The sequence below is a fragment of the Meleagris gallopavo genome, chromosome 24, assembly GCF_000146605.3.
Source record: "Meleagris gallopavo isolate NT-WF06-2002-E0010 breed Aviagen turkey brand Nicholas breeding stock chromosome 24, Turkey_5.1, whole genome shotgun sequence".
Taxonomy (NCBI): domain Eukaryota; kingdom Metazoa; phylum Chordata; class Aves; order Galliformes; family Phasianidae; genus Meleagris; species Meleagris gallopavo.
In genome coordinates this window covers 2760490-2774708 of record NC_015034.2, presented here as the reverse complement: position 1 = coordinate 2774708, position 14219 = coordinate 2760490, and the positions used below count along the sequence as shown (strand labels likewise).

The 14219-nt window shown below is 50.5% G+C and overlaps 2 protein-coding genes across 7 annotated transcripts; one reads left to right on the top strand and one right to left on the bottom strand.

The window, feature by feature from the left end:
- The first annotated feature begins 244 nt into the window (after positions 1-244).
- On the top strand, positions 245-10157 carry NCAPH (non-SMC condensin I complex subunit H). The gene is made up of 17 exons (XM_010723156.3): positions 245-506; positions 579-672; positions 1714-1806; positions 2281-2419; positions 2957-3078; positions 3396-3585; positions 4086-4177; positions 4322-4530; positions 4944-5092; positions 5991-6097; positions 6766-6888; positions 7205-7312; positions 7978-8139; positions 8385-8498; positions 8744-8829; positions 9152-9227; positions 9651-10157. Exons 1-17 carry the CDS (start codon positions 289-291, stop codon positions 9708-9710), a joined length of 2142 nt encoding a protein of 713 aa, XP_010721458.1. The 5' UTR covers positions 245-288; the 3' UTR covers positions 9711-10157.
- Positions 10158-10259: 102 nt separating this feature from the next.
- Positions 10260-14213, bottom strand: LOC109370915. 6 transcript variants are annotated; one of them, XM_019622670.1, is made up of 7 exons: positions 13874-14213; positions 13486-13557; positions 12848-13201; positions 12661-12756; positions 12389-12496; positions 12083-12230; positions 10260-11964 (listed from the first exon to the last, which is right to left on the bottom strand). In XM_019622670.1, exons 1-7 carry the CDS (start codon positions 13980-13982, stop codon positions 11577-11579), a joined length of 1275 nt encoding a protein of 424 aa, XP_019478215.1. In that variant the 5' UTR covers positions 13983-14213; the 3' UTR covers positions 10260-11576. The 6 variants fall into 6 exon arrangements, with proteins under 6 accessions (XP_019478215.1, XP_019478217.1, XP_019478216.1 ...); XM_019622672.1 differs by lacking the exon at positions 13874-14213 and having other exon boundaries at positions 12848-12919; positions 13130-13201; positions 13486-13859; XM_019622671.1 differs by lacking the exon at positions 13486-13557.
- Positions 14214-14219: the final 6 nt, after the last annotated feature.

Below are 14219 nucleotides of genomic sequence, written 5' to 3'. Positions count from 1 at the left end.
CCAGGCTGATACGTGACGGAGGAATTTAGTGAGATAAACTGCAAGGCAGGAGCGCTGCAGGCGGAAGAAACAAAACCTCCGCTCCACAGCGCCAGAAGGCGGCGAACGTTACATCTCGAGCGCGGCAAATTTAAACTAGGAGGCGATGGCGCGGCGTGAGACCCCTGCGGCTTTGGATTGGCGGAGAGAGAGGGAGGCGCGCGCTGATTGGTCAGCGGGTGAAGGGAGGGAGGGAGCTCGGCGGCGGAACTTCCGGAGCGGTGGGCGCAGCTTCAGTCCGCTGCTGCTATGAGGGCAGCGACCCCGCGGAGGGGCGGCCGGAGTGGTGGAGGGGCGGCGGAGTCCCCGGCTGCGCGCTCTCTTAGTGCCTCGGCCACCCCTACGTTGGTCGAATGTCCCGGTAACGACGATGAAAGGGAAAGACGGCAGCGTCGGCGCTCGCGGGTCGTGGATCTGCAGCTTGGCGGCACCGATTCGCCTCTCAGTCTCTGCTCTCCGGTGCCCAGGTAGGGCCGTGCCGCGGGGGGGGCGGTGGGCGGGCTCGGCTCCCCTGGCACGGCTGTGCTTCCTTCCCTCAGGCAGGCGGACGCGTCGTTGCCGGCCCTGTCGGAATGGACGAACGCGCAGATCTCGGAGCATTACTCTGCCTGCATCAAGCTGTCCGCTGAGAACGTGAGTGGGTTTCCTGCTCTGATCGCCCCTGGATTTGGGGTGGGGGCGATCCTCTGCGACGTGTCACAGCTTCTGAGTCATCGTAGTATGGCTTGGGGTGGAAAGCAGCCGAGTTTCAACCCCCTGTCACATGCAGAGCCACCAACCTCCATATCTGCTGCTAGACCAGGTTGTCCAGGGCTCCATCCAACCTGGCCTTGAACACCTGCAGGGATGGGGCATCCACAGCCTCTCTGGGCAGCTGTTCCAGCACCTCACTGCTCTCTGTGAAGAGTTTCCTCAAAATCCAATCTAAACCTTCCCTCTTTAAGATTAGAGCCATTCCCCCTTGTCCTCTCACTGCCTTCCCTTGTAGAAGTAGATTCTCTTCCTGTTTATAAACCCTTTTTAATACCACTATGCAGCAATGAGGTGTCCTTGCAGCCTTCTCTTCTCCCAGCTCCCTCAGCCTGTCTTTGTGAGAGAGATGCTCCAGTCATCCAGATCATCCTCATGCCCTCCTTTGGACCTTCTCCAACAGCTCCACATCTTTTCTGTACTGAGGGTCCCAGACCTGGACACAATACTCCAGATGGGGCCTCATGAGGACAGAACAGACAGGGACAATCACCTTTCCCTGCTGGCCACCACTCTGCTGATGGAGCCCAGGCTGCCATTGGCCTTCTTAGCTGCACACTGCTGGCTCATGTTCAGTTGTTCGTCCACCAGGACCCCCAGGTTCTTCTCTGCAGGACTGCCCTCAAGGATTTCTTCTCCCAGTCTGTATACATATCTGGGATTACTCCAACCCAAATGTAAAACCTTGCTCTTTGCTATGTTGAACCTCAGGTTCAACCAGGTCCACCTTCCAAGTTTTTCAAGGTCCCTTTGGATGGCATTCCTTTTTTCTGATGTGTCAGCTGCACTGCTCAGCTTGGTGTAAAGCTGGTTTGGGCCTTTCAAGCAGGTCAGAGTGGTCTGTGAGTCCCCCACTGGTTGGTGGCTTGCAGGTTGACAGCATCATGTTCTGGGTTTCCGTTCTCACCTGCACTTGTATTGCAGAAAATCAACACCAAGAATGTTTTTGGCTTACATCTGATAGACTACATGACAGAAATACTGAAACAGAAAGACTCCGAGCTGACCAACTTCAAGGTGAGTTGTTCACAGCAGTGTTGGGTCTCTGAATTGAAGCTCTAATAAATGACACATCTGAAATAAATGAGCTTTCAGCAAGAGATCTGGTAGAGGCAGCACTGTCATTTTTAGTGGAATTTAATACTGCTGACTGCTTCGGTACTGCAGAAGTTAAAGGCTAAGTGCCTCTTTCAGTGATGGTCCTTCAAAAGGAGAGCTTTAATAATAAGGCTTCTGAGGTAAACATTGGGTGTTTTGGCCAGGAACAAAGCAGGGCTGTGATGGGAAAGAAGGTGATGTGACCTGAGTGTAGGAGACAGCAGGGACAGATCGAAGTAGGCAATATCCAAGCAAAGACTCCTTGCTATTGATAGTTCCTTGTTGCTCCAAGAGTATTCAAAAACTCAGGTCTGCATCTCATCTTCTGCATTTACCTCTTGATGTGTCCTGTTCCTTCCTCACTAAAAACTGCATCCTATGTTCCTCTGTCAGATGGCAGCTGGCACCATCGATGCCAGTGTGAAGATCTACGCTGTGCGTGTGGATGTGGTCCATGCAGACACATACAAAGTGCTTGGAGGCTTAGGCAAGGAGTCAGCACCTACAAAAGATGTGGGCAGCCCAGAAGAAGGTGTGCCATTCACTCCTTTTCTGTTAAGCTCTTCCTGCTTCCACTCACAACACTTCCTGTGTTCTGCTGAATTTCAAAGCACTGTTTCTTTCTACTGATATATATAACTGGGAGAATACCACTAGCTTGATGTATTTATTTCTTCTTAAGAGCTGCGAAATACTGAGTTTCTTTTCTGGGGAAGTTTGAGATGAGAACCTGATGCTCAGCCCTGTATTTGAATACTTGGCCAGCTAGATTTGAGTGCAAAACAGGGATGACCTATTCTGAAATGTTTGAGAACGAAACATCCCACACTTTGCTGTTCTTTGCTTTGAAACAGAAATGTGCTGTTAAGAGAAAGGAAACAAAATAAAAAGAAACACATTGAGCAGCCACTGAAGTGTTGGTGGTTTGTGCTAATGGATCCCTAACTGGATAACTTTTTGCCCACTGGCCTTTTGTGTGTGTGCACACAAAGTGAAGTACAGTTGTATTGTCCTTCAGCTGTAGGATATTTTAGCAAGTTTTTCTAACTTCAGCTTCTTTTTCTTTCAGAAGAATACAGTACAGCTTCCAGTTCTGCCAAGAGAGTTCAAACAAAGAAAAAGCACTCCTTCAAAACGATTGAACAGAACTTGAACAACATCAATGTGACAGAGGCCAATCGGAGATGTGAGGTGGGTGGAGATGAACATTCTGTAGTGGTGAGTGGAGGAAGGAAAACTCGCCTCATTTTTTGCCTTTTTATTGTTTTCCTTACTGTGTGTTGTCTCTTGGGCTGTTAGATTCACATGCATGTCTGAATTCTGCTACTGTAACAGAGTGATCCTTAATTGTGTCTATTCCTGCTGTGTGAGGCAGCTGTGAGAGTTTTCTCCTCGCTGAGAAAAGATGCATGAGTCATTCTCCCTTTGGCTTTGTATTTACAAATCTTCTGCAGAAACTTCTATTTCTTACTACCCATCTGTTCCATTCCTTGATTCTGCACCTGCAGGTTGACCCCATGTTCCAGAAAACAGCAGCATCTTTTGATGAATGCAGCACAGCTGGCATCTTCCTCACCAGCCTACGTACGCAGAATTGTCTCAGTGAGCTCCTTTTTGACTCCAAGATTGTGCCTCTCCCATCTTCAGAAACCCTCGTCCTGCCCAACAGTGATCCTGTGAAGGTGACAGATTTGAAGTGTGAGTGCTGGTAACCAGTAAGCAATTCTCCCATCCAGACATCATTTTCATCTGCCAAGCATACTCCTTTTAGCCTCAGCCAGCTTGCTTATGCTTTGACCTCTTGGCTCCCTTGTGGCACCTTGCTGTGATCCTGCTTGGGCTGAGGCTGGTTGCTGACAGGACCAGGACCCTCACAGCCTTTTAGATCTCTGCATGTAGCTCAACCTATTGCACAGCATGTATGCATGATTGGAGCAGTAGTTGAGATGAGCGTGCTCCAGGTTTAGGGCTGACTTTTATAGAGTCTTTTAATCCTGTCAGTATTCCTAAACCCCGTTACTCTAAGATTCACAGTGTTATGCCCACCCTTCCGTCAGAGATCTGACTGAGCATCCCTTTCTGCCAAGAAATGAGCCTAAGTGCTTTTGAAACTAAGAATAGTTTAGCACCTGGCATTTGTTTTACCTGCTGGTTATTTCATCCTGTGTCTGATATTTCTTTATCCTTCCTATCTCTAGTGCTGCTAGAAAAGTGTGTTTTAAAACGCCCCATTTATTCTTCACTGGCTGATTTCCAGTTCATGCAGTGGGACGCCGAATCCCACGAAGAGGTACGTAGTTGGCTCTGTGCAGGATTGAATACTTGAGCTGTATTCTCTGCTCTGTCACTCCAGAGTGATCCTGGAGAGCTGTGTGGGGCAGCAAGGTGTTCTGTGGGGTGCTGTGGCTTTTCTCCTGAGCACCTTCTCTTGCAGTCAGTATCAGCCCTGCTGGACAAATTTAAGAAGAGCGACCAAGTGTTCGATATCAATGCAGAAAGAGACAGTGATGTGGAAGATGGTGTTCCTGCCCTGTCAGATGATGACTTCAATGCGGACTCCCCCAGGAGTGTAACAACAGAAAAGATTGGGGAATTTGCAGGAAACAACAACAAATCCCTTGTGGCAGTCTGTGAGAGCAAGAGGTGAGTAGTCACTGCACGTTTATTGCTTTGCTTTGATTGTCAGCAGCAAGTTAAGATAGCTCTCTGGAGGATCTTTGCTTTCCTGTGTGCATGTTTTCTATCTGGCTATAGTTTGCTTTCTGATCAAGTTTCAGGTACACTTAGGAATTCACATCTCTGCCTTCTAGAAGGACCTTCTTTGTATGGTCATGTTTCCTTTTTGGTTGCTTGTCTGCTCGCTCTGCTCCCATTTTCAGCCTGCCCTGCCCACCTCTTTTCGCAGCAGCCTCACGGACTCCAGACTGTTTGCTGCTAAGAAAGCAGGAGTTTTGCAGGCTGGTGTCTGTACAGAGCTGGTCAGGGTATTAAACACATTCAGGCCCGGTATATCTCAGAGGAAGGATTTTACTGAGCAGTGTGTGTGCTCTTTCCAGAATTGATGCAGTTTCTTTTGGAGAAGGAGACATTGGGACCATGTGCCTTCATCTCTCCATGAAACCAGGGGAATACTCCTACTTCAGCCCCCGAACTCTGTCAATGTGGGCTGGCCCAGAGCACTGGCGTTTCAAACCTCGACACAAATGTATGTATGTATTCAGAGCCTGGAGCTCATATGCTGCTGCCTGGTTGTGATTCTGTTGGGAAATGGGCAATATGTGAATAGGGAGCTACTGGAGAGAGTCTAGCTGAGGGCTGCAAAGATAATAGGGCCTGGAGCATCTCCCTTCAAAGGAAAGGCTGAGAACCCTGGGGCTGTACAATCTGGAGAACAAAAGACCGAGGGGGTTCTGATCGATCTTATAAATATGTAAAGGGTGGCTGTCAAGTGATTGGGTGCTCAGCACCAGAAGAGGGGGCAACAAACTGGAACAGAACAAATTCTATATGAATGTGGGGGAGAACTTCTTTACTTTGAGAGTGACAGAGCACTGGAACAAGCTGCCCAGTGAGGTTGTGTTTTCTCCTCTGGAAATATTCAAAATATATCCGGACATGGGTGTGCAGCCCACTCTAGGAATCCTGTTTTAGCAGGGGAGTTGGACTAGATGATCTCCAGAGACCCCTTCCAACCCTGTGATTCTGTGAGCCATAAAGCAAAGGCAGTAGAAATGAGACAATTCTGCATGGCTCTTTTCTAGCCTGACTGGAAGCAGTACTGAGTCAGGACACCAGGAAGGCTCTCAAGTCACACACAGATCCTTTGGTGTCTGATGTGTTCTCTGTTGTTTGGGTTTGTTAATGGTGCTCAGCATTGAGGGGCTGTCTCACTGTAGCAATAGAAGAAAATACAGATCCTTCAACATAAAAACTTGAAGGTTGGTTTATACTTACTGCTTCTATAAGGACATACAGATCCCTTTCAAAGTGTGAAGCAGAGGACACCACCTGCTTCTTTCCCTAACACAGAAAAAAAGTATTTGTAAAGGACACAGGTAACCTGTCATTGTGGAGCAGATGCTCATGTTCCTACCTTTCTGCAGCAAGTGCTGACTCTGAGAAAGAGAACAAGAAGAAGAAGGCAAAGAAAGCATTTGAAGTGAACTTTGATGAGGATGTTGACTTTGAGACATACTTCCGTAAGACCAAGGTATGCACTGAGTGTCTGCCTCTGCTCTCGTTGCTATATCAGTGCATCTTAGAGTGCCATCAGCAGGTGGCTCATCTTTGTTCTCTTGTGGAAACTGGCTCAGTAAACACAGCATCATGCATCCTCCTTCATGCAGGGTCTTCTGGCTCCAAATCTTCTTACAGTTTTCCCAGCCTTGAAGTGAAGAATTGGGCTGGATTCTTTCTGCCCTGTCTGAACTGAGAACCCGCAGGCCCAGCTGTGTGTCCCAGGATGCTGTGTTTAAGACACTGCATGCAGTGTAGGACTCAACTTTGGAAGCACTTCATAACTTCTCTCACTTTAAACAAATATCCATGTTTGGTCATAGAATTGAAGAATTATAGAATGGCTTGAGTTGGGAGGGACCTTAAAGATCCACTCCATGGGCTGCTTCCCACCCACCAGCTCAGGCTGCCCAGGGCCCCGTCCAGCCAGGCTGTGAAGACCTGCAGGGATGGGGCACCCACAGCTTCTCTTAGTGATCTGTTCAAGAGCCTCACCCACCCTCTGAGTAAAGAATTTCTTCTAAATATTTAATATAAATCTGTCTTTTAGTATAAAACCATTCATCCTTGTCATGTCACCATCTGCCCTTATAAGAAGCTGAATACTGGATATCACATGGATTATGGCATTACCTTCTGCAGGCTGCTTTAACTCTGAGCAAATCCATTCTGGAAAACCAGAATGTGAAGAGCACCACACTTCCTGCAGACTTCAACTACAACCCTAACAACATTGTCCAGCTGTTCCTCAAACCAGCTGCTAAGGTAAGAGGCTTCTCCAAAATCTTCTTGGCAATGTTCCATGTACAGAATCACTCTTAATCTGCTTGAAGTGCCTCTGGGATGCTCCTCAGGGCAGGAAATGAGCCAGCATGATGCCTGTTAGTGAACTAACTTGTGGATGCTAAGTTGTCTGTGCTTGGCTGTTATGCTTTATGAGGGGGTTGGTGGGAGGTACATGTAGAGGAGGAAGAGGCAGCAGGCTGGGAAAAGGGGTGGCAATGGATTAGCAAGATGTAGGTATTGCTTGGGGAAAGCATCTAGTTTCCTCTTTCCTGATGTTCCAGTCTCATCTCTGCAGCTCTTCAGGCTGCCTAAGCCAGGCAGCTCATTGGATCATGAAGATGAGATCGGTGAATATGATTACAATAACCCCAATGACACCTCCAATTTCTGCCCTGCAGCACAGGTAACTGGGAGCAAGAACATTTCTCTCTGTTGCTCACATTTGACATGTGGTAGAAGGAATTCAGGAAGAATCTTATGTCTAGCATCACTTACTAGTGGGAAAAAGAGTTGCCATCAGATTGTGGCAAAGCTGATGCCACGCACCTTTGTCCTGTCACTCAGTGGTACTCTGGTAACATCAATTAAACAATCTGCCCTTGGAGTTTGCTGGCTGATTTCCTGCAGAAACTCCATTCCATGTTTTTCCATACTGTACCTCCCATGGAGCAGCAACAGATACCGTTGCTCACTTCTGCAGTCACCTCTGCACAATGATAATTGCACCCAACTGTTTTGAGCTCCTGCTGAAGTACATTTTCTCTGAAGTTTCAGCTTTCTGCCAGGCCAATGCTTCAGGTCTCATATAGCCCCACACTGGTGGGAGAGCCTTCATCTCTGTCATCTTTCTGTGTAGAACAGCCTTTTGATATTCTGTGCTTTAGATCTCTGGTGGGTTTAGCCTTATCCCGAGCTTTCAGCTGTCAGAAGAGGCTCAAGATCACTGGTCCACAGGGGCAGTGGGCAGGTGTCACCACTCTCCTGAGGGGTGGGTACTCAGTGCAGGAAATCTGCAGCTCTTCCAAGATGTCTGGATGTGGCCTCACTGGTGTATCTCTTCTTGACCAGGCTGCAGATAGTGATGATGACAATGACCCCATTCAATTCATGGGCCAAACAGAGTGCAACCTTACCTCTCACCCTGAGGGTCAAGATCACGAGCTCAACGGGGCTGATGGCGTTGATATCACAATGTATGGGGAACTGAACCTCATTGCTGAGCCTCAGAAGGTAAGGACTTACGATGTGCCCAGCTGTGTACCACTGACTGAGCAGATCTGCAGCAGGGCCTCTCAGAGAGAGAGAAAGTGCAGTTTTCCTTGTGCAGGATCTCCAAGGTTTTGCTAATGGATCCTTTATTCTGAGATGATGTCATTGCTATAGGAAAATCAAGTTTGAGTTGTTCCTTTGGTTATGATTGAGGACACTGCTGCTGCTTGGTTGCTCTCTTCTAACCCTGAATGTCTTTTCCTCAGGTCAATAAGATAGCAATTCAATATGCAAAGACAGCCAAGAAAATGGACATGAAGAGGTTGAAGCAAAACATGTGGGACCTTCTTACTGATACACAGAAAAACACAGCGGCAGAGGTGAGTGTAGGCAGAGCCAGATACTTTAACAGGCCTGAAGAGAAGCGTATGCCCTGCATGTAACAATACTTAGCTCCCAAAGAGGTCATCATGGACGTGTTAGTGGCAATTCCTTTCCAATAGCCTTGCTCCCATGGGATTGTTGTTAAGGGTGGACTGTGAGCAGTGATTTGTAGTGGTGGTTCTCTGAGCATGAGGGGCTGAGCAAAAGCTGCCTCAGCAGTGTCTGTCTTTTTACTCAATAGATTGAAGATGTGGAGAAACAGAGCGATACATCAGTGGTGACAGGGGAGAAGGCCTTCAGCAGCATCACAAAGGAACTGCTTCACAGGTAGAGAGGCCCTATAAAAGGTTGGACTCCAGGCTGGGTAGACTTTTGAGCAGCGCTTGGGCAAGCACTGATCCATTTTGTTTCTGTTGCAACCTACTACCTGAATCCTGAGGAGGGAAATCTCTTGCTGTCTATTTGCTTGAGGGAGTTACAGGTTGCATTTGGCTTGGCCAAGTCTTTATAATGGAATAAGGTAGAGAAAATCAGAGACCGGGGAAGGAGCTGCCACATGCAGCTTATCTTTGGTGACCTGATAGCTTGCAGACATGCTCTATCCACAGGCTCAGGCTCTGGCCATTCTAACCTTCTTTCTCTTCCTTAGGTTGCCTTCTGGGATGGCTAAAAATCTGTCTGTCCCTTTAGCCTTTGCCTGCCTCTTGCACTTGGCAAATGAGAAGGTAAGTGCAGTGCATGTATGCGAGGTAGAGTAGGAGCAGTGGTTAAAGCACACAGCATTTTATTTTTACATCAGAATCTTATAATTAAATCCCACTTCATGTTTATAGTGAACACAAATCAGGTGGATGTGCTGGAAATAAAAAGCACAGTATTTCCAGCTTGACTTCTGTCTGCTGTCAGATGTGAGGACAGGGAAGGACAGAAGGGATGGAGCACATCACTGCTTAATGTTATTCTGTTGTGGGTGCTTCAGAGTGATACAGCAGCTGAGGGGATTCCTCAATCTTCTGCGCTATGATGGAGGCAGAAAGGGCCAGGGTTGTTCTGAGCATTCCTTATGTGTTTTTATTCAGCTCCCTGGATCTTCAGCCTCAAAGGGGAGGAGACTAGCTTTCCTAAACTCAGCTTTTTGCTTTCCACAGAATCTGAAACTGAATGGCACAGAGGACCTGTCTGATGTCATCGTGAAACAAGGTGACTGAGCTGTGTGCGGAGCAGCTTACCCAGGCTGACCTCCAGGCTGGAGCTTTGCTCCCCAGATGGACAGTGTTTGTTCTGCAGCAGTGGCAGCTTTTCCTCCTCCCAGCATTCGTGCTGATTTGTGCACCTCAGGAAAACTTCTTAAATTGGGGACATGATCTCACCTACCTAAACGTGGAGGCTGTACAGATGGACAGCTGCTGCTCAGCCTGCCCTCTTTGATCCATTCCCTCTTTCCTGGGTTCAGGAGCAGAGTTCTGCAGTTCCTCTGTGAACCATTGGTGCCTAGGAGCAGAATGCTGCTCCATGTGTCATGTCATTTGTTGTCTATAACTCAGTATGCTGAGAGACTTGCTAATGTTTCCAGTTCTTATAGTCCTTTTCCTTTGGTCTTTCCCTGACATGACTGATACTGAGCATATGAATAATAAATTCCTACTGCATTCTTAGCTAGATCTCTGTGCAGAAAAGAAGTAAAGTGAAGCAAGACAGCTAAAACAAAATGCAGATGTTGAGGGAGCAGCAGAAATAGGGCTGCTCCTAAAGGAAAGAGGATCACCAGAGCACCGTCTCCCAGAACCCAGTCCTGCAGTACCCAAGACAGACCTAGAGATGAGTCAAGACAAGCCTGGTCCAGTGGTTGGCCACCCTGTACATGATACTGGGGGGTGAAACTAGGTGGTCGTGGTCCTTTTCAACCCAGGCCATCCTATGATTCTGTGAATGCTTGTCAGAGACTGAGACAGAAACTTGTCAAGGGGCAGCAGGAGTCATGGCATTCAATGCAGTGATGTGTGCAATCTGCTGCAGGGAAGCTGCTGGGAATGGGAGGAGTTGTACTAAAACTCCAGAGGTCCCTCCCAGCTGCTGTGCTTTGTGACAGATGTTGAAAGCAGACAGCCAGCAGGTGGAAGTTTGGCGGCTTTGCAAGGTCAAAGCACCGCAGCCCTGCGATGCCACCGGCAGTTGGAGTCTCATCAGCCACGTCCCTCCCTCCGTCTCCATTCACTGCAATGTGAGCTGAGTCGGGCGCACCCGCAGGGATGGGGCACCCACAACCTCTCTGGGCAGCAGTGCCAGGGCCTCAGCTCCCCCTCTGTGAGCCACTTCCCTGACATCTAAACCAAATCTCCCCTCCTTTACGCCAAAACCATTCCTCTTTGTCCTATCACCATCTCCCCACACAAAAAGTTCATTTCCCTCCTGCTAATCATCTCCCTTGAAATGACAGAAGGCTGCACTGAGGGCTCCCCGCAGCCTTCTCTTCTCCGCGCTGAACACCCCCGGCTCCCTCAGCCTTTCTCCACAGCAGAGGTGCTGCAGCCTCTGAGCGAACCACCTGGAGAAAAAGGTTTCCTTTTCTCATTTGGGATTGATGTAGGGCACGCAAGAGGCAAATTCCCCATCTGAACGCACAACCTTGGCTTTGCTGAACCTCCACCCCACAGCCCGTCCTTTGCACCCATCTCTGTCTGACTCTGGGGGAAGGAAGCGGCGCGGGACCACATCGAAGGCCTTGCCCAAGTCCAGGGAGACGACATCAGTCGCCCTCCCGTTGTCCATCAGTGCCATCACGGCATCACAGAAAGCCACCAAGTGAGTCAGGCACGATCTGCCCTCAGTGCTGCCGTACTGGCTGTCCCGGAGCACTTCTCCATCCCTCAGCTGCCTCAACATCATCTCTTCCAGGAAGATCTGCTCCATCACCCCAAATACACCCCAAAAACACGAGGTCTCCGTCACTTACACACTAGGCAGGTGTAGCATGGAAACCTCTTACCCTGAACAGAAGCCAACGTGAGGACTGAGGGCATTTCCCACCCTGTGTCCTGCACAGATCGAGCAAGGTCTCACGCAGTTAGATGATGCTATTTATTGGTGTACTGCTGTAATAGAAATCTGGACAGCCACTGTTGATGGGAGCAGCGGTTGTGCAGGTCTGGGACGTGGTGCCCGGCCCCAGGGAGACTGCTACCATCCCCTGTAGGATGGCGGTGGTGGCGGTGGCGGTGCCCGGCGGGGCTGGGGGCTTCTGGACTTATTCCTGGTGTACACGGCCGGGCTGGGGGGCCGCGGGGGGCCGCGGGGGGGGGCAGCCGAGCCGAGGCACTCTTGGGCCTGGAGAGCGGCGATGTGCTGGGGCTCCGCAGCACCCGGGCAGGACGTCCTGGAGCCCGCTGGTGCCGAGACCGTCTGTCCTCACGTGCTGAGCGTCCGTGGGCAGCAGACCGGGCCTTGGCGGATTCCATGAGGCGCCTGCAGAGACAGGAACTGCTGAGGGCCCGGGAGCCCCCCGCTCTCCTTCCTCCCGGCATCGCACAGAGCAGCGCGGGAATAAAGAGCGTGCTGGGATGGGGATGGGGGAGCAACTCACTGTTGTTTCTGCCTCCGCCGCCGGATGCAAATGCAGCACACAATTATCAGGAGCAGAAGCGGAACAAACACACCAATGGCACCTTTCAGGCAGAACATGGGGACGTCCTTAATGTAGATGCCCTCAGTGTGTTCTTCACCACGTGCACCTGAAGGAACAATTGTGGTCACTGCTGCGCCTCGTGCCTAACTGGCGATCTCACCAGAGCTCTGACATTGCCACGAAATGTTCCAGGAGGCCACGAACATGAAACGCAACAACAGAACCTCCAACCTTCAGCCACAGAGCTCTGTGCACGGCCTTTACCTGCAGCGCCAGCTGCTTGCACGTCCTCTGTGCCTTCACGGGAGATGGGCAGCGTGTGGCTGCTGCCCTCCTGAAACACAGCCTCGTCCACAGGCTCTCCATCGACCTCTTGAGAAAGAAGGTAGCAAAGAGGGGCTGTCAATGTCTGCTCTTGTCAGGAGGATGAGATCCTCAGGACGCGTTACTTCTCCAAAGACAGCAGTATTTTCTGCACGTCTTTGTAGAACACAGGTTTCCCAAGTCTTCTGGTGAACAGACAGAAATACACCCACCAGGCACTTCGTTCTCCCCCATCATTGCCTTTAGGACATGAGCAAAGCGCGGCGAATATCTTCCTTGTCCCGGATTCTCTCTCTGTCTCGCAGGACCTGAACAGAACGTAGCAGGACACATTTCAGACAAAGCCACTACTGAACTGAGCGCTCTGTTTGGTGAAGTCCATCCAGTCAGAGTACCCACCCCCGGGAGACCAGCGGGGCTCCAGCGCGGGAAGCAGCTGCGGGTTTGGCACGGCCCTCTCTGGAGGCATTTCTGCAATACGGAACCATGAGAGCTTTCCATCATACACCACAATCTGTGTCACTGCGTAACGGCACAGCTGAGGAGCAGGCGGTACATAGGGATGGTGCAGGGACACGGCAGGCACGTGCAGCGCTGTGCTCTCGCTCCTGCAGGCGTGCCTGGCTGATATTAGGGCCGTGAGCTGGCAGCTCGCAAAGGAAGTAAAAAGCCATGACATACCCATGGCACCTGCAAGAGCTTCGGACCCAGGAGCCGGCTGGGATTCTGCACCCCATTCACTTCCACTCACATCTGTAAACAAACAGGACAGAGCAGGTTGTGTCAAACACGTGCACATACCCATCTCCAGATGGGAACAACGGAGGATCTCTCCACAGCACCCATCTCTCCCTTCCACACAGCAGCATCTCAACCATACGTGCAGGGTGCCTGCAGTGGCACCGTGCTGATACACAGCAATCCCTGTGTGGAACTGTCTGGAAGCGGGGAGGGGAAGAGAACAGAATGAAATGGAGAGGGGAAGAAAAGAGAACGGGAGGGGGAGCCCCAAAGGCTCTGTTCTGGCAGTGATTTACCTCCAGGTTCCACCTCAGGAACAAAAGCCGAGTTCGAAGAGGCAATCATAGGTAAAGAAGCAGTGTAGTCGTCTAGAATCACAAAGAGATGAGAGAAGTTTCCTTTAAATGTGTGCAACACCACCATGGTCCACATGGAGCAACATTTGGCCACTACTGCAGATCTGTGATGGGCACAAAGGAAACCACAGCACGGGAGGAAAATGTGCCTGGCTCTTCCCTTGGGCTGGGGGTGAGGGGGGACCCTGTGTTGGGAACTGGGTGCTGGCCACCTTCCCCTGCCCAGCATGTCCCCCATGCAAGGACAGCCCCAGAGCAGCCTGCAATCTGGCTGTGGGGACACAGCCTGACTTCTTGCCCCCCGTGCCACTCACTTTTGTTCACCCACCTGCTCCTGGTGCTCTCCATGGAGCAGCACCAACCTTCCAGCAAGTTGTAGCCATCAGGAGGAGGAGTATGAGACGGGCAGAGGCCATAGCTCCCCACACTCGTCCCATGCTGTCACCACAACTGTAGCCACAGCAAGTGCTGGTGACAGGGCAGGCTCAGAGCAATGCCTGTGACACCACGGGTCCATGTCAGAGAGGGGCACTGTGAGCTCAGGGCAGAGGGGCTGACCCCAGCGCTCACGGAACCCCCCGCTGCCACTCTCGAGCTACCATGGCAGGTAAGGCAGCAGGCTCCTCTGCTCCTGGCACTGCGGCCCTCCAGGGGATCCCAGTGCCCCAGATCTC